The following is a 21,043-nucleotide window of genomic DNA, read 5'->3' on the forward strand; positions in this document are numbered from 1 at the left end:
TATTTTCTGAGCAGTGATAGGCTGTACTTGTAATTTATGTGTACTTTTACTTACAGTTCAGTCCAGCTTGCTCAGATTTCATGCTCTCATAATTGTCCTTCACGTTCATAAATTCCCAAGTTCATAATACGAGCCTTGGACGCACTCTTCTCTCCCTCAAACTGAATGTAAAATTCGAACATGTATGATCGTGTCCACCTAGGGCTGCCTTCACCATGAAGTTACTAATTAATCCCATCTCATTGCACAATACCAAGTCTAGTACCTCCCTTTGGGTGGTTCCAGAAATCAGAACACACAGAGCAGCAAAAGATGTTTGTAGTTGGACTCGGCACACAAAGTAAGTTTGTTCAGTCAACAACTTAATATAATGGGTTTACAGATGACAATTAACATAGTAACTCTGTCAAAAATGTTGAATACTAATAGAGCAAAATACTGCGGCTGCTGAAATCTGAAATAAACACACATGTCCATCCGAGGCCAGCTGCAATGCTCCAGTGATGCCCAATGTAAACTGGAAGGACAGCAACTCTTCTTCCTGTTAGACACTTTACAGCCTCCCCCATCTGCCCTTCGCTGTTCAGTTGCTTCCATTTCATATTCGGCTGTCTCACCATTTTTCCACCGTTAATACTCTTCATTCCTTAATGACCCCTTTGTCTTATGTCCATGACAAATTTGTCCATGCGGCACGGTGACACAGAGGTTAGCACTGTTGCCTCACAGCACCTGGGACCCAGGTTCAATTTGGCCTTGGGAGTTTGCACATTCTCCCTGTGCCTGCATGGTTTTTCTCCGGTTTCTTCTCACAGTCTAAGGATGTACAGGTTTGGTGGATTGGCTGTGCTAAATTGCCTCTTAGTGTCCAAAGGTGTGCAGGTTAGGTGGCGTTACGGGGATTGGGTGTGATAGTGGGCCTCGGTAGGGAGTGGGAGCTCTTTCAGAGGATCGGTGCAGCCTTGATGAGCCGAATGGCCTCCATCTGCACTGTAGGGATTCCATATCTGTTGGTGGATTGGCCATGCTAAATTGCCCCAGGGTGTCCAAAGATGTGCAGGTTAGGTTTAGTTACGGGGTTTCAGGGATAGGGCGGGAGCCTGGTTAGGGTGCTCTTTCAAAGGATCAGTGCAGACTCAATGGGCTGAATGGCCTCATTATGCATTGTAGGTATTCTATTCTATTCTTGTCTATTCTACCTGGTCTTCTATTCTGCCCACCTCCTGTGCCACTTTCCAACTATATAATCCATCTATCTGTCCATTCCTACCCTACCCTCCTATACTGCTGTGAATGATCATTTAAATGAGTGTACTGCTCAACTCTGTTTCTCTCCACAGATGTTGGCAGACCAGCTAAATCTATCCAGCAATATCTGATTTCATGCTAACAGTAATGTTGCTCATAAAGACAGATGCCAGCAATACGGTAATTGAAGCAGAGGAAATGGCAGAGATGGTTACAAATCACTTGTTCTCGGTCTTCCTGTGGAGGCAAAGCAGAAAGAGAGATGAGGAAAGGAGGTTCTGTGCGGATCTGCTGACAACCGCCTTTCTTTTTCACTGACGGGATTTGACCAACGGAATTGTTCACATCTTGTTCAAGGAAGGATCAAATAAAATTGGCACTTCCATTTCAAATCTGTTGTGAAGTAACATTCTCTCATTTGATTTGAAAGCTGACTGTTGTGAAGCTGCAACCGAGCACACTGGGCTTTGTGCCGCACTTTCTGTGGTGTCCTGGTCATCACATTCGCCGATTGAAAACCGGACAGAAACATTCTCAAATCTTTCACATTAACCGTGAGACAAGTTAGAATGATTTAAGTTTGTTGCTGGATGTTATCGGGATCTCGGGTGCTGCAGCCAATTCTATTTACTTTTACCCCGGCCTCAAAATGCATTCAGCAACATCAGAAATGCTGAATTGTCCTGAAGCAATGAGATGGCAAATATGTCCGCATTTTGACAAAGTTCACATATTAGCGGTTTGTCAGTCCACAACAAAATTGAATTGGTTTACAGCTTTAATTATCATCTGAAACATGCGCATAAAGACAGTTGCAAGCGATTCTGTGACTGAATTAGAGGAAATGGCAGAGATTTAATAGAGCCATCTTTTAAAATATCTATCTTCACGATAACGAAATAGGAAAAAACACTCGGGGACTCGGTACAGATCCTGTGGCATCCCTCTTTTTTCAACACGAACGGGATGAAGGCGCCAGAATGTTTCACACACACAACAAAAAGGAATCAAATATAATGAAAATATCATTCTCAAATCTCTACCTGTAAAACTATCCCATTTCATTTCAATGCTGACTGTGCTCAATCCCAAATGAGCACAATGAAGAAGATTGCTTATTATCACAAGCAGGCTTCAATGAAGTTACTGTGAAAAGTCCCTAGTCACCACATTTCAGCGCCTGTTCGGGGAGGCTGATATGGGAATCGAACCATGCTGCTGGCCTGCCTTGGTCTGCTTTAAAAGCCAGCGATTTAGCCCAGTGTGCTAACCAGCCCCAATAGGGTTTGCATTTCCCAGTGCTCGAAACTTTGTCACAATGAAGCTCAGAGAATTGTGCTGGGTCTCAGGATTACTCACAGTAACAATACCACTACACCATCACCTCCCCAGTCAAGCGCTTTGCAGAGCTCGTCCGGGATATGAACACGGGACCTCTTGCATTTTGGAAACCCCTAAGCGCAAATCATACCCCACGGTTTCCATGGTATCTTCATGGAGTGAGTGTCTTTGTGAGTTTCCTCTTTAGACAATCAAGTGAAGCTTCGTCCTCACACAGAACACGTGTATGGTTTCTCCCCTTAGTGAATAGTGTGTTTTTCACGCTGTAACTGGTTAAAGCTCTTTCCACAGTCAGTTCACTGGAACACTCTCACTAGGGTGTGTGTGTGTCTCGGTGCTTTTCCAGTCACACTGATGTTTGAAATATTTTCCCACAAACATTTTGATTCCACATTCATAGTCTGAGGATATTCTGGTCTTGATCAATTGAGTGACACTGTCAGATCTTAATGTGATATTTGGTTTCTGTTTCATGTCTGAAAACGCTTTCCTAATGCCATGTAAACGGAGTTTACAAAGGTCACATTATCAGCACAGGATAGAAATTCAGAACAGTTATTTCCAGTTTTGGGGAAACATATTTTTCTCTCTTCTGTCCCCAAAGCTGTAAATCCCCGTCCCACACACTCTTCCTCCTCCCTGGGACTGAAATCCAAATAAAGTATGAGATCATTATTTCTGTACCTGTTACCAAATTTATATAATTAGAGGTAAGAATATGCTTTATAAGTCACTTCATCCATGACTTGTGACGGACATTAATCTGAATCACCCTGACTGAGCAGACAGAATAACAGATGTTAACCTTGTGTCCAGAACTGACTTGTGTGGAGATTTGATGAGCAATCGCAAAGGTTGTTTCTCCAAATCTTCCAGGGTTTCCTTTGTTCTTCCTCTCCCTCTCGAACTAAGTTATACCGGATATCAGACTTAGGGCCCATTCTGGTTCTCTTGCTGCTGACTAAATAACTTCAATCAAATATGGAGAAGACTCAATCCACTGTTCAGTCCCTGCTCCAATCTCCATTCCTTTTTTTAAAAAAAATATATTTTATTCAAAATTTTGTGGCCAAATATAACAGTACATAGTTTTTCTTTTGAACAACAACAAAGCAATATAAATAACCGTGGCCAATTTTAAACAAATAAATAAATAATATATAAACAAAAACAAAACTGACTGGCAACTGCCTTGTCAAAAATAGTTACTCTCCAAAGATACAATCCAACAATCCTATATACATTACCTATAACAAGTGTCTATACATATAGAATGACATCCCTGAGAGTCCGTCCGGTTCCTTCCACCCCCTCCCCCCTGGGTTGCTGCTGTTGTCTTCTTCTTTTCCATTCCCTCTATCTTTCTGTGAGGTAGTCGACGAACGGTTGCCACCGCCTGGTGAACCCTTGAGCCGAACCCCTTAATACGAACTTGATCCGTTCTAACTTTATAAACCCTGCCATGTCGTTTATCCAGGTCTCCACACCCGGGGGTTTGGCTTCCTTCCACATTAACAATATCCTGCGCCGGGCTACTAGGGACGCAAAGGCCAAAACATCAGCCTCTCTCGCCTCCTGCACTCCCGGCTATTCTGCAACCCCGAATATAGCCAACCCCCAGCTTGGTTCGACCCGGACCCCCACCACCTTCGAAAGCACCTTTGCCACCCTCACCCAGAACCCTATCCGCCACTATGGTCTTTGCCTCAAACATTACCCGCTTCCCCACGAATATAGCCACCCCCCTGTTTTTTGCGTCTAGCCCCGAATGAAACACCTGCCCCACCCATCCTTTGCGAAGTCTGACCTGGTCTATCAGTTTCAGATGCGTCTCCTGCAGCATAACCACATCTGCCTTAAGTTTTTTTAGGTGTGCGAGTACCCGTGCCCTCTTAATCGGCCCGTTCAGCCCTCTCACATTCCACGTGATCAGCCGGGTTGGGGGGCTCTTTACCACCCCCCCCCTTGTCGACTAGCCATCTCCTTTTTCCATCCAGCTCCTCTCCCGGTTCCCACGTAGCCGTATCTCCCACCAACGGCACCCTCCCGCCCCGACCACCCCACCCCATACCAGCTCCCCCTTCTCCCCAGCAGCAGCAACCCAGTTAACCCCCCCCCCCGCTAGATCCCTTTCTAGCGTAATTGCACCCCCCCATGTTGCTCCCAGAATTCAGCAAACTCTGGCCGACCTCGGCTTCCCCCCGTGACCTCGGCCCCCACTGTGCGAGGCCCCCTCCTTCCTGCTTCCCTGTTCCCGCCATGATTACCATAGCGCGGGAACAAAGCCAGCGCTTCCCATTTGGCCCCGCCCCCAATGGCCGGCGCCCCCAGCTCCCCATCCTCCCTCCCCCCCTCCCCCACGACATGGGGAAGAGAGAAAAGTTACAGGAAAATCATCTCTTCCCCCATTTCCCCCCCCCCCTTCACCCCACCACTTTGTCCCAAACGTTCTTTTTCTAGCCCGCTTATTCCAGTTTCTCCTCGACAATAAATGTCCACGCCTCTTCTGCCGTTTCAAAGTAGTGGTGTTTCCCTTGATATGTGACCCACAGTCTTGCCGGCTGCAGCATTCCAAATTTAACCTTCCTTTTGTGCAGCACCGCCTTGGCCCAATTAAAGCTTGCCCTCCTTCCCGCCACCTCCGCACTCCAATCTTGATATACGCGGATCACCGCGTTCTCCCACCTACTGCTCCGGGTTTTCTTTGCCCATCTGAGGACCATCTCTCTGTCCTTATATCGGAGAAATCTCACCACTATGGCTCGAGGAATTTCTCCAGCCCTCGGTCTTCGCGCCATAACTCGATAAGCTCCCTCCACCTCCAACGGGCCCGTCGGGGCCTCCGATCCCATTAACGAGTGAAGCCTCGTGCTCACATATGCCCCGACGTCCGCCCCTTCTGCACCTTCGGGAAGACCAAGAATCCTTAAATTCTTCCTCCTCGCATTATTCTCCAGCACCTCCAGCCTTTCCACACACCTTTTGTGTTGTGCCTCGTGCATCTCTGTCTTCACCACCAGGCCCTGTATTTCGTCCTCATTCTCAGCAGCCTTTGCCTTCACGACCCGAAGCTCCTGCTCCTGGGTCTTTTGCTCCTCCTTTAGCCCTTCAATCGCCTGTAATATCGGGGCCAACAGCTCCTTCTTCATCTCCTTTTTAAGTTCTTCCACGCAGCGCCGCAGGAACTCTTGTTGGTCAGGGCCCCATATTAAACTGCCACCTTCCGACGCCATCTTGCTTTGTGCTTGCCTTCCTGGCCGCTGCTCTAGAGGATCCACCGCAATCCGGCCACTTTCCTCTCCTTTTTCCATCCGTGTCCAGGGGGGATTCCCTTCTGGTTTACCGCACTGTTTTTAGCCGTTAAAATTGCCGTTGGGGCTCCTATTAAGAGCCCAAAAGTCCGTTCCACCGGGAGCTGCCGAAACGTGCGACTTAGCTGGTCATCGCCGCACCCGGAAGTCCAATCTCCATTCCTGACATACCGACTCTATCCCTCTCCCTGGCAACAGTCTGAGACTTCGCCAGTCTCTTTGTAAACTTGGTTTCATACTTGATCCAATATGAGCTTCTGACCTCATAGAATTTACAGTGCAGAAGGAGGCCATTCCGCCCATCGAGTCTGCACTGGCCCTTGGAAAGAGCTCCCGAGCTAAGCCCACACCTCCAGCTTTACCCGTAACCACCCCCCCCCAACCTTTTTAGATACTAAGGCAATTTACCATCGTTACCCCCCGATTCGACAATTTCATCACACACCTGGCTGCTCTCCCACATTCTACCTCTGTAAACTTAAAGCCATCCAAAAGTCTGCTACCCATGTCTTAATTCACAGCAAGTTCCTTTCCCCTATGAACCCTGTGCTCCGAGACTTGCATTCGCTCCCAGTCAATTCTCACCCTTGTTTTCAAATCCCTCCATGGCCTCGTCTCTCCCGGTGTCTGTCATCTCCTCCAGCCCCACAACCCCCTGAGATGTCTGTACAGCTCTGATCCTGGACTCTTGTACACCCCCGATTCTAATTACTTCGCCATGGTTTTAAGTTCCTTCTGCCCCAAGCACTGAATTCCCTCCCTAAACCTCCCCGTCTCCACCTCACTTACCTCCTTTCAGACTCTTTAAAACTCATCTCTTTGTCCACGTTTTTGGTCAATTGTCCTGATATCTCCTTTTGTGTCTGGGTGTCTCACTTTGTTTTATAATGTTGCTGTGAAGTTGACTGGGATGATTTCTGATGTTAAAGGTGTTATATAAATAGAAGTTGTTGTTGTTGACTGTAACCCTGACCTCCTGTTTTACATCCCATTGGTTTCACAACAAACTCTATCTCTGATGTTTTGCCCCCTGCGGGTTTGCAGCCTCTATAAAGCCGGCGGCCGTTAACTCAGGCCTGTCACCGGGAGCAGGCCGCAGTTGTCCCCCGGCTCGATGCAAACCCGGGCCCGGAAACGTCTTATTGGTGTTTGGAGCCTTCACCGGGTTTCAGTGAAACCTCCCGGCCGAGTCCAGCATCGGCACTGCGCATGCTCCAGCTCACCAGGCCCTGGGAATGATTGACGGCAGCTATGGTCCAATAGGAAGAGAGGGGCGTAACTGGGAAACCGAGCGGAGCGGCTGGTCCTTCAACCAATCGGAGTGAATGAGGGGCGGGGCTGAGCCCCGGCCTCCCCCGTGAATTGGAGCATGCGCAGTGCCGATGGTAGCTCAGGATTCAGGCGGTCGGGTCGAAATTGTTCCCTGGTCAGATCCCGCTCGGTGAGTTATGTGGGATGGATAGAGCCGGTTGAGGGGTCGGGAGGCTTCATAAACAATCCGTGTAGGCCCTCAGCCCCGAATACGAAGCTCGAATACGGCAGTTGAACCGGCGAACGCTGCTCGGGCTTCTCCCCGAGACAGGCCCAAGTGGACGAAGTACGCGGCGGAGCGCATGCGTAGTGAGCGAGAGCGACGGCTTTGTTCCGCCTCCCATTCACCCTGATTGGTTGGAGGACCAGCCGCTCTCGGTCAGTCCTCCGGACCCGTCCTCTGAACTGGAGCAAACCCTTCAGAATCATCCTGCAGATAGAAGTCTTGCAACACCAGGTTAAAGTGCAACAGGTTTGTTTCAAATCACTAGCTTTCGGAGCACTGCTCCTTCCTCAGGTGAATGAAGATGTAGGTTCTAGAAATATATATGTGGACAAAGATCCAAGACCAGGCTTTGAATGCGAGCATTTGCAACTAATTAAGTCTTTCCAGAGACAGGGGTGCGAGCATTTGCAACTAATTAAGTCTTTCCAGAGACAGGGGTGCGAGCATTTGCAGGTAATTAAGCCTTTAGAGATCCAGAGACAGGGGCATATCCTAGTTTGCGGACTATTAGAACAAATGTACATTTCTATAAAACCTTGTACTGCCACTGGACCTTCTGAAGTCTTTGAAAGCCAGTGGAGTACTTTTGAAACATATTCACTGTTGTGATGTAAGAAGCTGTAAGTACGCATGTGTAATCGCATTTAGTTTTAAAACTGTTATTTTCAAAGTGTATTCACTGTGATTAGTAACAAGGACAAGGAAGCCCTTTTATACCTTGAACATGTGCCTCCTGTAGCCATTTCACCTTCTGTACCTTTTCTATATTAACTATGTATTGATTTCAGAGCAAAAAACAATAATTACATTAATGATTATTCTGTAGTGAACATTGATTATCATTAGTGAATTGGTGTATTAGGTAATTATGTTGTAAAAACTAGATCTTTATTTTAAAAAATAACACTTTCAATCAAAATGTTTCCAGAAACTGCAGGGCTTTCAGAATTTGTTTGAAAAAATAAATTACTTTGTAATTTTGAGAAGTTACTAGACATTGTGGGCTGGGCAGTGGTGTAATGGTATTATTTATTGGGCTAGTAATCCAGAGACCCAGATTAATGCTCTGGGGATCTGGGATCGAATCTGGCCATGACAGATATTCACATTGAATAAAAGTCTCAAATTAAAAGTCTAATGATGAGATTGTGGATTGTTGTAAAAACCCGTCTGGTTCACTCATGTCCTTTGGGAATCTGCTCTCCTTATGTGGCCTGGCCTACATGTGACTCCAGATCCACAGCAATGTTGTGATTGATTTGTAAGTGCCCTCTGGAATAGCCTCACAAGACACACAGTTCAAGGGCAATTGGAATGAGCAGTAAATGCTGGCCCAGCCAGTGACCCCCACCTCCCGTGAATGAATAATTTTTAAGAAGGCTCAGTGAGGTACAGTGAAAAGTATTGTTTTTTTTAATATAAATTTTGAGTACCCGATTATGATGGGGCAATTTAACATGGCCAATCCGCTAAACCTGCACAACTTTGCGTTGTGGGGGTGAAACTCACGCAGGCACGGGGAGAATGTGCAAACGCCACATGGAGTTTGGAGACAGTGACCCAGGGACGGGATTCCAACACGGGTCCTCAGCGCCGTCGTCTCAGTGCTAACCACTGCACCACATGCCATTCTGAAAAGTATTGTTCTGCGAGCAGTCCAGACAGATTGTTCCATACATGAAAAAATCTAGGACATAGGATAAATAAACAATGAAAATACATAGAGACAGACACCGGGTGAAGCATACCGAGTTTAGTACTACTCAGTGTTACCAGTGTATCTGGTATTAACCAAATGTATTCATTAAAATTTACTGTATTAATTAGCTGTATGTCTGTCCAGATGATTAAATAAGTAGTGATCATTAATTGAGTTATAATTAATGAAACAATTTTTTTTTAAATTCAATGGACGTGGGCGTCGCAGGCTGTGCCAGCATTTATTACCCATCCCTCATTGCCCTTGAGGGCTGGTTAGAGTCAACCACATTGCTTATGGGTCTGGAGTCACATGTCGGCCAGACTGGGTAAGGACGGCAGATTTCCCTCCCTAAAGGACATCAGTGAACCAGCTGGTTTCATAGACTTTTAATTCCAGATATTATATTGAGTTTAAATTCCATCACCTGCGGTAGTAGGATTCGAACCCAGTTTACACAGTCAGTTCACTCAACTCGCTCACTCGGCTGTGTGTTGTGTGGGTCTTGGTGCTTTTCCAGTCACACTGATGTTTGAAATCTTTTCTCACTCAGAACAGAGAAACATTTCTCCTTCCACATTCAAAGGATGATATTCAGATCCTGGTGAATCAACTGATTTCTGTCTGATCTTAATGCAATATTTAGTCTGAATTTCCCGAATACAAATCTTCTATTGTCCCGGAAAAAGAGTTTACAAAACTACGTCACTGAGGACCCGGATTCGAATACCAGCCCTGGGTCACTGTCTGTGTGGAGTTTGCACATTAGATCATAGAATTTACAGTGCAGAAGTAGGCCATTTGGCCCATCGAGTCTGCACCGGCTCTTGGAAAGAGCACCCTACCTAAGGTCAACATCTCCACCCTATCCCCATAACCCAGTAATCCCACCCAACACTACGGGCAATTTTGGACACGAAGGGCAACTTATCATGGCCAATCCACCTAACCTGCACATCTTTGGACTGTGGGAGGAAACTGGAGCACCCGGAGGAAACCCACGCACACACGGGGAGGATGTGCAGACTCCGCACAGACAGTGACCCAAGCCGGAATCGAACCTGGGACCCTGGAGCTGTGAAGCAATTGTGCTATCCACAATGCTACCATGCTGCCCGTGTTTGCGTGGGTTTCGCCCCCACAACCAAAAGATGTGAGGGGTAGGTGGATTGGCCACGCTAAATTGCCCCTTAATTGGGAAAAATGAATTGAGTACTCTAAATTTATTTTTAAAAAAGAAATGTGATTATGATGCCCCCAGAAGTTGGGACGTGGAGGTAGTGGTCGCAATGGACGCAGAGAAGGCTCTTGATCGGGTGGAATGGGAATATCTGTGGGAGGTACTGGGGCGGTTTGGATTTGGGCGGGACTTTATTGACCAGGTCAGGCTGTTGTATCAGGCTCCTGTTGCGAGCGTACGAATGAATAGATCAACATCGAACTATTTCCGGCTGCATCGGGGGACGAGACAGGGATGCCCCCTCTCCCCGCTGCTGTTCGGGTTAGCCATAGAGCCGCTGGCAATTGGGCTGAGAGCCTCCAGAGGCTGGCCGGGTTGGAGTGGAACACAGAATCTCGCTTTACGCAGACAACCTGCTCCTGTATGTTCTGGCCCCCTAGAAGGAATGGAAGAAATTATGAGGATTCTGGGGGAATTTGTCCGGTTTTCGGCATATAAACTAAATATGGGGAAAAGTGAGATGTTTGCAGTCCAGGCAAGGGGAAGGAGAGGCGATTGGGGGAGCTGTCGTTCAGGATGGTAAGGGGATGCTTTCAATATTAATTTAAAGAGCAACTTGTAAACTTACTGTCAGTGAGTTCTCCCAGTGAGCCATAGAAGACACAGCCAGAGTGAGACAGAACCAAGAGTGAGTTTGGGAATTTGAATCTCGGTGGGAATTCGAAGCTGGGTGGGGAGGAGGTGCTTTTCATCCCTGGTAAGTAGCTGGTAAGTAGTGTTTCTGTTTTCTTTTTCTTTTCATTGGCATATATATATATTTTTTTCTTTGTTGTTTAATTATTTATTTATTTTTTTGGAATTTGTAATTGTTGAAGTTAACAGAAGGTTGAAGACATGGCAGGAGATCTCAGACCCGTGTCATGCTCCTGGTGTGCTATGTGGGAGCTCAGGGACACGTCCACTGTCCCAGGCTCCTTCATGTGCAAGAAGTGTGTCCAGTTGCAGCTCCTGTTAGACCGCTTGACGGCTCTGGAGCTGCGGATGGACTCACTTTGGAGCATCCGCGATGCTGAGGACGTCGTGGATAGCACGTTTAGCGAGTTGGTCACACCACAGGTGAAAGGTACTGAGAGATAGAAAATGGGTGACCAAAAGACAGAGCAAGAGTAGGAAGGCAGTGCAGGTGTCCTCTGCGGTCATCTCCCTGCAAAACAGATATACCGCTTTGGATACTGTTGAGGGAGATGACTCACCAGGGGAAGGCAGCAGCAGCCAGGTTCATGGCACCGTGGCTGGCTCTGCTGCGCAGCTGGGCAGGAAGAAGAATGGCAGGGCTATAGTGATAGGGGACTCAATTGTAAGGGGAATAGACAGGCGGCTCTGCGGACACAATCGAGACTCCAGGATGGTGTGTTGCCTCCCTGGTTCAAGGGTCAAGGATGTCTCGGAGCGGCTGCGGGACATTCTGGGGAGGGGGGGGGGGGCGGTGAACAGCCAGCTGTCGTGGTGCACGTAGGCTCCAACAGTATAGGTAAAACAACGGGACGAAGTCCTACAAGCTGAATTCAGGGAGTTCGGAGTTAAACTAAAAAGTAGGACCTCAAAGGTAATAATCTTAGGATTGCTACCAGTGCCACAAGCTAGTCAGAGTAGGAATGTCAGGATAGATAGGATGAATGCGTGGCTCGAGAGATGGTGCAAGAGGGAGGGATTCAAATTCCTGGGGCATTGGAACCGGTTCTGGGGGAGGTGGGACCAGTACAAACCGGATGGTCTGCACCTGGGCAGGACTGGAACCGATATCCTGGGGGGGGTTGCCAGAGCTGTTGAGGAGAGATTAAACTAATGTGTCGGGAATGGGAACCGATGCAGGAAGTTGGAAGGTAGTAAAGGCAGGGGCTGTTTAGCTCAGGGCTAAATCGCTGGCTTTGAAAGCAGACCAAGGCAGACCAGCAGCACTGTTCAATTCCCGTAACAGCCTCCCCGAACAGGCACCGGAATGTGGTGACTAGGGGCTTTTCACAGTAACTTCATTGAAGCCTACTTGTGACAATAAGCGATTTTCATTTCATTCATTTCATTTTCAAACAGGGACAGAAACAAAAGGCAGTAAGGGGACAGTAAGGGGGAAAGTGTAAGGCAGAGAAGCCACAGTCAAAAATCAAAAAGTGCGACAGTACAAGGTACAGTGACTGAGGGGAACACAGTGAGTAGGACCAGGAATACTAAAAGGAATAAAACGGGAAGTGAAAACATTAATGGCAAGCGACGCGGCAGGTTGTTACATGAAGATATGGGTTCAACGACAAGGAAAATTAGGAGAAAGGTTAAGAGGAAATATAACTGAGGAGAGATTACTGATCGAGGTGTTAAGATTCAGAACAGAGGTAAAAAAGCCAACATAAGTGTACTTTACCTGAATGCTCGTAGTTTTTGGAATAAGGTAAATGAGTTGATGGCACAAATCATCGTGAATGACTATGATTTAGTGACCATTAATGAAACATGGTTAAAGGATGGTCACGACTGGGAGTTAAATATCCAAGGGTATCAAACTATTTGGAAAGACAGAGTGGATGGTAAGGGAGGTGGTGTAGCTCTGTTATTTAAGGATGACATAGGTGCTATGGAGGATAAGGTTGAATCCATTTGGGTGGAAATCAGGAATAGTAAGGCGAAAAAGTAACTGATAGGAGTAGTCTATAGGCCACCAAATAGTAACATTATGGTGGGGCAGGCACTAAACAAAGAAATAACCAATGCATGTAGAAATGGTATAGCAGTTATCATGGGGGATTTTAATCTACATGTCGATTGGTTTAACCAGGTCGGTCAAGGCAGCCTTGAGGGGGAGTTTATAGAATGTATCTGCGATAGTTTCCCAGAACAGTATGTAATGGAACCTACGAGGGAACAAGCGGTCCTAGATCTGGTCCCGTGTAATGAGACAGGATTGATTAATGATCTCATAGTTAGGGATCCTCTCGGAAGGAGCAATCACAATATGGTGGAATTTAAAATACAGATGGAGGGTGAGAAGGTAAAATCAAGCACGAGTGTTTTGTGCTTAAACAAAGGAGATTACAATGGGATGACAGAAGAACTAGCTAAGGTTGACTGGGAGCAAAGACTTTATGGTGAAACAGTTGAGGAACAATGGAGAACCTCCCAAGCTATTTTTCACAGTGCTCAGCAAAGGTTTTACCAACAAAAAGGAAGGACGGTAGAAAGAGGGAAAATCGACCGTGGATATCTAAGGAAATAAGGGAGAGTATCAAATTGAAGGAAAAAGCATACAAAGTAGCAAAGATCAGTGGGAGACTAGAGGACTGGGAAATCTTTAGGGGGCAACAGAAAGCTACTAAAAAAAGCTATAAAGAAGAGTAAGATGGATTATGAGAGTAAACTTGCTCAATATAAAAACAGATAGTAAAGGTTTCTACAAATATATAAAACAAAAAAGAGTGGCAAAGGTAAATATTGGTCCTTTAGAGGATGAGAAGGGAGATTTAATAATGGGAGATGTGGAAATGGCTGAGGAACTGAACAGGTTTTTTGGGTTGGTCTTCACAGTGGAAGACACAAATAACATGCCAGTGACTGGTGGAAATGAGGCTATGACAGGTGAGGACCTTGAGAGGATTGTTATCACCAAGGAGGTAGTGATGGGCAAGCTAATGGGGCTAAAGGTAGACAAGTCTCCTGGCCCTGATGGAATGCACCCCAGAGTGCTAAAATAGATGGCTTGGGAAATTGCAAATGCACTAGTGATAATTTACCAAAATTCACTAGACTCTGGGGTGGTTCCGGCAGATGGAAATTAGCAAACGTGACACCACTGTTTAAAAAAAGAGGTAAGCAGAAAGCGGGTAATTATAGGCCAGTGAGCTTAACTTCGGTAGTAGGGAAGATGCTGGAATCTATCATCAAGGAAGAAATAGCAAGACATCTGGTTGGAAATTGTCCCTTTGGGCAGATGCAGCATGGGTTCATAAAGGGCAGGTCGTGCCTAACTAATTTAGTGGAATTTTTTGAGGACATTAACAGTGCGGTAGATAACGGGGAGCCAATGGATGTGGTATATCTGGATTTCCAGAAAGCCTTTGACAAGGTGCCACACAAAAGGTTGCTGCATAAGATAAAGATGCATGGCATTAAGGGGAAAGTAGTAGCATGGATAGAGGATTGGTTAATTAATAGAAATAAAGAGTGGGGATTAATGGGTGTTTCTCTGGTTGGCAATCAGTAGCTAGTGGTGTCCTTCAGGGATCAGTGTGGGGCCACAACTGTTCACAATTTACATAGATGATTTGGAGTTGGGGACCAAGGGCAATGTGTCCAAGTTTGCAGACGGCACATAAGATAAGTGGTGAAGCAAAAAGTGCAGAGGATACTGGAAGTCTGCAGAGTGATTTGGATAGGCTAAGTGAATGGGCTAGGGTCTGGCAGATGGAATACAATGTTGACAAATGTGAGGTTATCCATTTTGGTAGGAATAACAGCAAAAGGGATTATTATTTAAATAAAATATTAAAACATGCTGCTGTGCAGAGAGACCTGGGTGTGCTAGTGCATGAGTCGCAACAAGTTGGTTTACAGGTGCAACAGGTGATTAAGAAGTCAAATGGAATTTTGTCCTTCATTGCTAGAGGGTTGGAGTTTAAGACTAGGGAGGTTTTGCTGCAATTGTATAAGGTGTTAGTGAGGCCACACCTGGAGTATTGTGTTCAGTTTTGGTCTCCTTACTTGAGAAAGGATGTACTGGCACTGGAGGGTGTGCAGAGGAGATTCACTAGGTTAATCCCAGAGCTGAAGGGGTTGGATTACGAGGAGAGGTTGAGTAGACTGGGACTGTACTCGTTGGAATTTAGAAGGATGAGGGGGGATCTTATAGAAACATATAAAATTATGAAAGGACTAGATAGGATAGATGCGGGCAGGTTGTTTCCACTGGCGGGTGAAAGCAGAACCAGGGGGCATAGCCTCAAAATAAGTGGAAGTAGATTTAGGACTGAGTTTAGGAGGAACTTCTTCACCCAAAGGGTTGTGAATCTATGGAATTCCTTGCCCAGTGAAGCAGTAGAGGCTCCTTCACTAAATGTTTTTAAGATAAAGATAGATAGTTTTTTGAAGAATAGAGGGATTAAGGGTTGTGGTGTTCGGGCCGGAAAGTGGAGCTGAGTCCACAAAAGATCAGCCATGATCTCATTGAATGGTGAAGCAGGCTCAAGGGGCCAGATGGCCTACTCCTGCTTCTAGTTCTTGTGTTCTTATTAATATCTAGGCATCGAGGTGGCACGGGAATGGATTGGATTTGTTTATTGTAACATGTACCGAGGTACAGTGAAAAGCATTTTTCTGCGAGCAGCTCAACAGATCATTAAGTACATGAGAAGAAAAGGGAATAAAAGAAAATACGTAATAGCGCAGCACAACATATACAATGTAACTACATAAGCACTGGCATCGGATGAAGCATACAGGGTGTAGTGTTAATGAAGTCAGTCCATAAGAGGGTCATTTAGGAGTCTGGTGACAGTGGAGAAGAAACTGTTTTTGAGTCTGTTCGTGCGTGTTCTCAGACTTCTGTATCTCCTGCCCGATGGAAGAAGTTGGAAGAGTGAGTAAGCCGGGTGGGAGGGATCTTTGATTATACTGCCTGCTTTCCGCAGGCAGCGGGAGGTGTAGATGGAGTCAATGGATGGGAGGCAGGTTCGTATGATGGACTGGGCGGTGTTCACGACTCTCTGAAGTTTCTTGCGGTCCTGGGCCGAGCAGTTGCCATACCAGGCTGTGATGCAGCCCGATAGGATGCTTTCTATGGTGCATCTGTAAAAGTTGGTAAGAGTCAATGTGGACATGCCGAATTTCCTTAGTTTCCTGAGGATGTATAGGCGCTGTTGTGCTTTCTTGGTGGTAGCGTTGACGTGGGTGGACCAGGACAGATTTTTGGAGATGTGCACCCCTAGGAATTTGAAATTGCTAACCATCTCCACCTCAGCCCCGTTGATGCTGACAGGGGTGTGTACAGTACTTTGCTTCCTGAAGTCAATTACCAGCTCTTTAGTTTTGCTGGCATTGAGAGAGATTGTTGTCGCTACACCACTCCACTAGGTTCTCTATCTCCCTCCTGGATTCGGACTCATCGTTATTCGAGATCCGGCCCACTATGGTCGTATCGTCAGCAAACTTGTAGATGGAGTTGGAACCAGGTTTTGCCACGCAGTTGTGTGTGTACAGGGAGTAGAGTAGGGGGCTAAGTACGCACCCTTGCAGGGCGCCGGTGTTGAGGACTATTGTGGAGGAGAGTGAAAAAGTCAACTGTTTAGCAGTACGGGGAAGAGGCAAGTTTGTAGATGTTCTACAGTATTACAGACTGGCTCGTTGGATCTTATTCTGTCCCATCTTTCGTTCAGCTAACAGTAAAATGACTAAAACACTGCAACATACAGGCATTGGGGACAACGGCGAGTTTGCGGCTCAGATTAGTTAAAGTCTCCATATTGTAAAATGGATCTCGAAGGACTGGAGAAGATGCAGGAAAAGATATTTGAATTATGCCTGAACTGGCAGGTTATACCTGGCAAGAGGGATTGGACAGGGTGTAAACCTTTTCTCAGGAAAAGGGAATGAAGGATGACCTGATCCTGTAAGATTATGAAAAGGTTTGATATGATAGACAAGTGGAAAATGTTTCCACTGGATGAGAATAAATATGAGTTAGTCATTAATTAATCTAATGTGCAGTTCAGGAGCAGTTCAGATGGAGATCACTCACACACTTCACATGTGCAAAGGGATTTCCTCAGTTTTCCCACTTGTTAACACTCCAACTTTAAAAGCCCCAAACCATTTGATCCAATGTCAGCACATTGTTATTGGCGAGGGGCAGTTTAACTATTCGGTCCAGGGGGACACAAATCACTGTTCACCTGAACCTGCTCAGACTCCAACACGTTAACATCTCACTGTTCGTGTTTGGTCTGTTGTCAATCACACCCAGGACAGACCTGTGGTGGAGGGCCTGTCTATGTAGGTGCCCTATTAATTTATCTAATACATTTGATGCCTTGGCACAATGGTACCAATCCGAATCGGTTCGCAAAGAATAATTTCTATCAGCAATGTCGATTTCAATGGCGGAGTTATTACCCATCATGCATTGCAGCTGGGAATGTGTTCAATCCACATTACAGAAGCTCCTCGCACATGCGCAGAGTCCAGCTATGACTGGAGCATGCGCCAATCGGGCTGTGACTCGTGCATGCGCAGTTCAGGTTGTTGCTGACGGTGCAGGAGCGGGGAAGAAGCAATCAAGCGACTTTCAGGAATGGAGCCGGTGGGTGGCCGGGGAGCGATAGAAGCTGCGGAGTGAGCCGGGAGGCTTCATAAATACCCCGTGGAGGCTTCAACTCCCGAGGAAAATGTTAACGGTCCCGTCTTAAACAGCATCAAACAGAGTGAGAGCTGAGCGGTGACAGGCCCGGGTTACCGGCCGCCATCTTTACAGAGGACAAGGAGCCGCAGGGCGCATGCGCTGCGAGTCTGGACCGGATGCCAACTCTCCCGGATTGACTGACTGGAGTCTCCAGCATTTCATTTTATTCATTTGTGGGAGTCACTGGCTGGGCCAACATTTATTGCCCATCCCTAATTTCCCTCAAACCGAGTGGCTTGCTCGGCCATCTCGGAGGGCATTTAAAGAGTCAACCACATTGCTGTGGTTTGGAATTGTGTCGGCCAGACCAGGTAAGGATGGCAGATTTTCTTTTCTGTTCATTCACGGGATGTGTGTGTCGCTGGCTGGGCCAGCATTCACTGCCCATCACTAATTGCCCTTGAACTGAGTGCATCTCAGAGAGCATTTTAAGATGGATTGACCATGATAAATTGCCCTTAGTGACCAAATAAGGTTAGGAGGGGTTATTGGGTTACGGGGAGAGGGTGGAGGTGAGGGCTTAAGTGGGTCAGTGCAGACTCGATGGGCCGAATGGCCTCCTTCTGCACTGTATGTTCTATGTGCCACCAGAAGCATTGTTTCATTATCAATATTACTATTTATGAAGCTCAAGATCGAATTTGCTTCACCAACTACTCTCTAAATATGTCTTGGAGATATACAAAATCCCTCTTCACCGCTTCCTCTTTCCTCCCAAAGAGGTCAGTTGGATTTTTATGACAATCCAGCAGTTTTCATGGTCACATTATCCTAGTGCCGGCCCCACAAATTACCAGATTCATTCAGCTCAATTTCACAACCTGCCTTTGTGTTTTTGGTGTTTTCTCTCACTCTCTATTTTCTGTTTTAAATCAGTTTCACAGGGTGTTCGAAGAGGAGGCTTCAAAGTCCGGATACTCAAACCAAGCATCACGTCAGGATCTGACAGAGTCCTCAATTTATCATATCCTGAATATCATCGTACTTTGAACATGGAAGGAAAAAGCATCGTTCACAGCGGGGAGAAACCGTACACGTGTTGTGTGTGTGGACGAGGTTTCAGTCAATCATCAGGCCTCACAAGCCACAAATGCAGTCACTCTGTGGAGAAACCGTGGAAATGTGGGGACTGTGGGAAAGGATTCACTTACCCATCCAATCTGGAAACTCATCGACGCAGTCACACTGGGGAGAGACCATTCACCTGCTCCAAGTGTGGGAAGGGATTCACTGAGTCATCTAATCTGTCCACACACCAGCGAGTTCACACTGGGGAGAGACCATTCACCTGCTCAGAATGTGGGGTGGCATTTACTATTTCAGCCAACCTGCTGAGACACCAGCGAGTTCACACGGGGATGAGGCCATTCACCTGCTCAGAATGTGGGAAGGGATTCAGTGATTCATCCACTCTGCAGAAGCACCAGCGAATTCACACTGGGGAGAGGCCATTTACCTGCTCAGAATGTGGGAAGGGATTTACTATTTCAACCCACCTCTTGTGTCACCAGCGAGTTCACACTGGGGAGAGGCCGTTTCAATGTCCAGACTGCGGGAAAGGCTATAAAAGCTCTGGGGAACTGATAAGCCATCAACGTGTTCACACTGACGAGAGACCCTTCAGGTGCTCTCGCTGCGGGACTGGGTTCAGTCGATCATCTAACCTCACTGTACATCAGCGAATTCACACCGGGGAGAGGCCATTCGCCTGTTCCTGGTGTGGGAAGGGATTCACTCAGCTATCCGCCCTGCAGCAGCACCAGCGAGTTCACACTGGGGAGAGACCGTTCACCTGCTCAGACTGTGGGAAGGGATTCAGTGATTCATCCACTCTGCAGAAGCACCAGCGAATTCACACTGGGGAGAGGCCATTTACCTGCTCAGAATGTGGGAAGGGATTTACTATTTCAACCCACCTCTTGCGTCACCAGCGAGTTCACACTGGGGAGAGGCCGTTTCAATGTCCAGACTGCGGGAAAGGCTATAAAAGCTCTGGGGAACTGATGAGCCATCAACGTGTTCACACTGACGAGAGACCCTTCAGGTGCTCTCGCTGCGGGACTGGGTTCCGTCGATCAGCTAACCTCACTGTACATCAGCGAATTCACACTGGGGAGAGGCCATTCGCCTGTTCCTGGTGTGGGAAGGGATTCACTCAGCTATCCACCCTGCAGAGGCACCAGCGAGTTCACACTGGGGAGAGACCATTCACCTGCTCCAAGTGTGGGAAGGGATTCACCACTTCATACCACCTGCTGAGACACCAACGAGGCCACAAGTAACCATAGTGATTGGATTTTGCTGTTCCTCACAATCAGGGCTGAACCGTGTTCATTTGGGTCTCTTTCTGCTGATAACAAACTCCAGCCCATTTACAGGGGCTAATATTCTGTGTAACAGTCAAATAAATTAAACTTGTGTTAAATACGCAGTGTGCTGAAACTTTTTAATATCTCTTACACAAGTTAGTTCCTTTTGAAGTACTCTCGCTCTCCCCTGTCTCTTCCATACTCACCTCCAACAAGAAGGCAGCACGGTCGCATTGTGGATAGCACAATTGCTTCACAGCTCCAGGGTCCCAGGTTCGATTCCGGCTTGGGTCACTGTCTGTGCGGAGTCTGCACATCCTCCCCATGTGTGCGTGGGTTTCCTCCGGGTGCTCCGGTTTCCTCCCACAGTCCAAAGATGTGCAGGTTAGGTGGATTGGCCATGCTAAATTGCCCTTAGTGTCCAAAATTGCCCTTAGTGTTGGGTGGGGTTACTGGGTTATGGGGATATGGTGAAGGTGTTGACCTTGGGTAGGGTGCTCTTTCCAAGAGCCGGTGCAGACTCGATGGGCCGAATGGCCTCCTGCACTGTAAATTCTATGATAAGAAGTGTGAGGAGCTTGTGGAGCTTCTTTGTGACTGAGATTGAGTAAATCCGATCAGCGGCCTCTGCTGCTTCCCTCCCTTCCACGAGCCCACGGACCAAATTGTCTCTAAATGTCATCCTTTCCCAAGCCCTGAACCCACATCTTTCTCTAGTTTCTCTCCCAGCTCCCCGCATGCTCTCTCAGAGCTCATCTTGTCCATGAGACCCAGCCTCTGCTCCATCGACCCTATTCCCACTGAGCCACTGATCAGCTAACTACCCTGTGTCCATGGATGTTGTCAACATTTCTCTCTCTTCAGGTACTGTCCCTCTGTCCTTCAAATCTGCCATCATCACCCCCTCAATAAAACAAACCCTTGACCCTGCCATCCTTACAAATTACTGCCCCATCTTCAACCTACCTCTCCTCTCCAAA

General features: G+C 47.0%; 1 protein-coding gene and 1 long non-coding RNA gene across 3 annotated transcripts; one reads left to right on the plus strand and one right to left on the minus strand.

The window, feature by feature from the left end:
- Positions 1–345: 345 nt before the first annotated feature.
- Positions 346–7,169, minus strand: LOC140419301 (uncharacterized). Its single transcript, XR_011945681.1, has 2 exons — positions 6,690–7,169; positions 346–3,618 (listed from the first exon to the last, which is right to left on the minus strand). It is a non-coding gene; the product is annotated as an uncharacterized lncRNA (long non-coding RNA).
- Positions 7,170–7,256: 87 nt separating this feature from the next.
- Positions 7,257–20,179, plus strand: LOC140419296 (uncharacterized). 2 transcript variants are annotated; one of them, XM_072503127.1, is made up of 2 exons: positions 7,257–7,341; positions 18,631–20,179. In XM_072503127.1, the coding sequence occupies exon 2, from the start codon at positions 18,747–18,749 to the stop codon at positions 20,034–20,036; it is 1,290 nt and encodes a 429-aa protein (XP_072359228.1). In that variant the 5' UTR covers positions 7,257–7,341; positions 18,631–18,746; the 3' UTR covers positions 20,037–20,179. The 2 variants fall into 2 exon arrangements, with proteins under 2 accessions (XP_072359228.1, XP_072359229.1); XM_072503128.1 differs by lacking the exon at positions 7,257–7,341 and adding an exon at positions 7,412–7,683.
- The last annotated feature ends 864 nt before the right edge of the window (positions 20,180–21,043 follow it).

The sequence above is a fragment of the Scyliorhinus torazame genome, chromosome 5, assembly GCF_047496885.1.
Source record: "Scyliorhinus torazame isolate Kashiwa2021f chromosome 5, sScyTor2.1, whole genome shotgun sequence".
Classification (NCBI taxonomy): domain Eukaryota; kingdom Metazoa; phylum Chordata; class Chondrichthyes; order Carcharhiniformes; family Scyliorhinidae; genus Scyliorhinus; species Scyliorhinus torazame.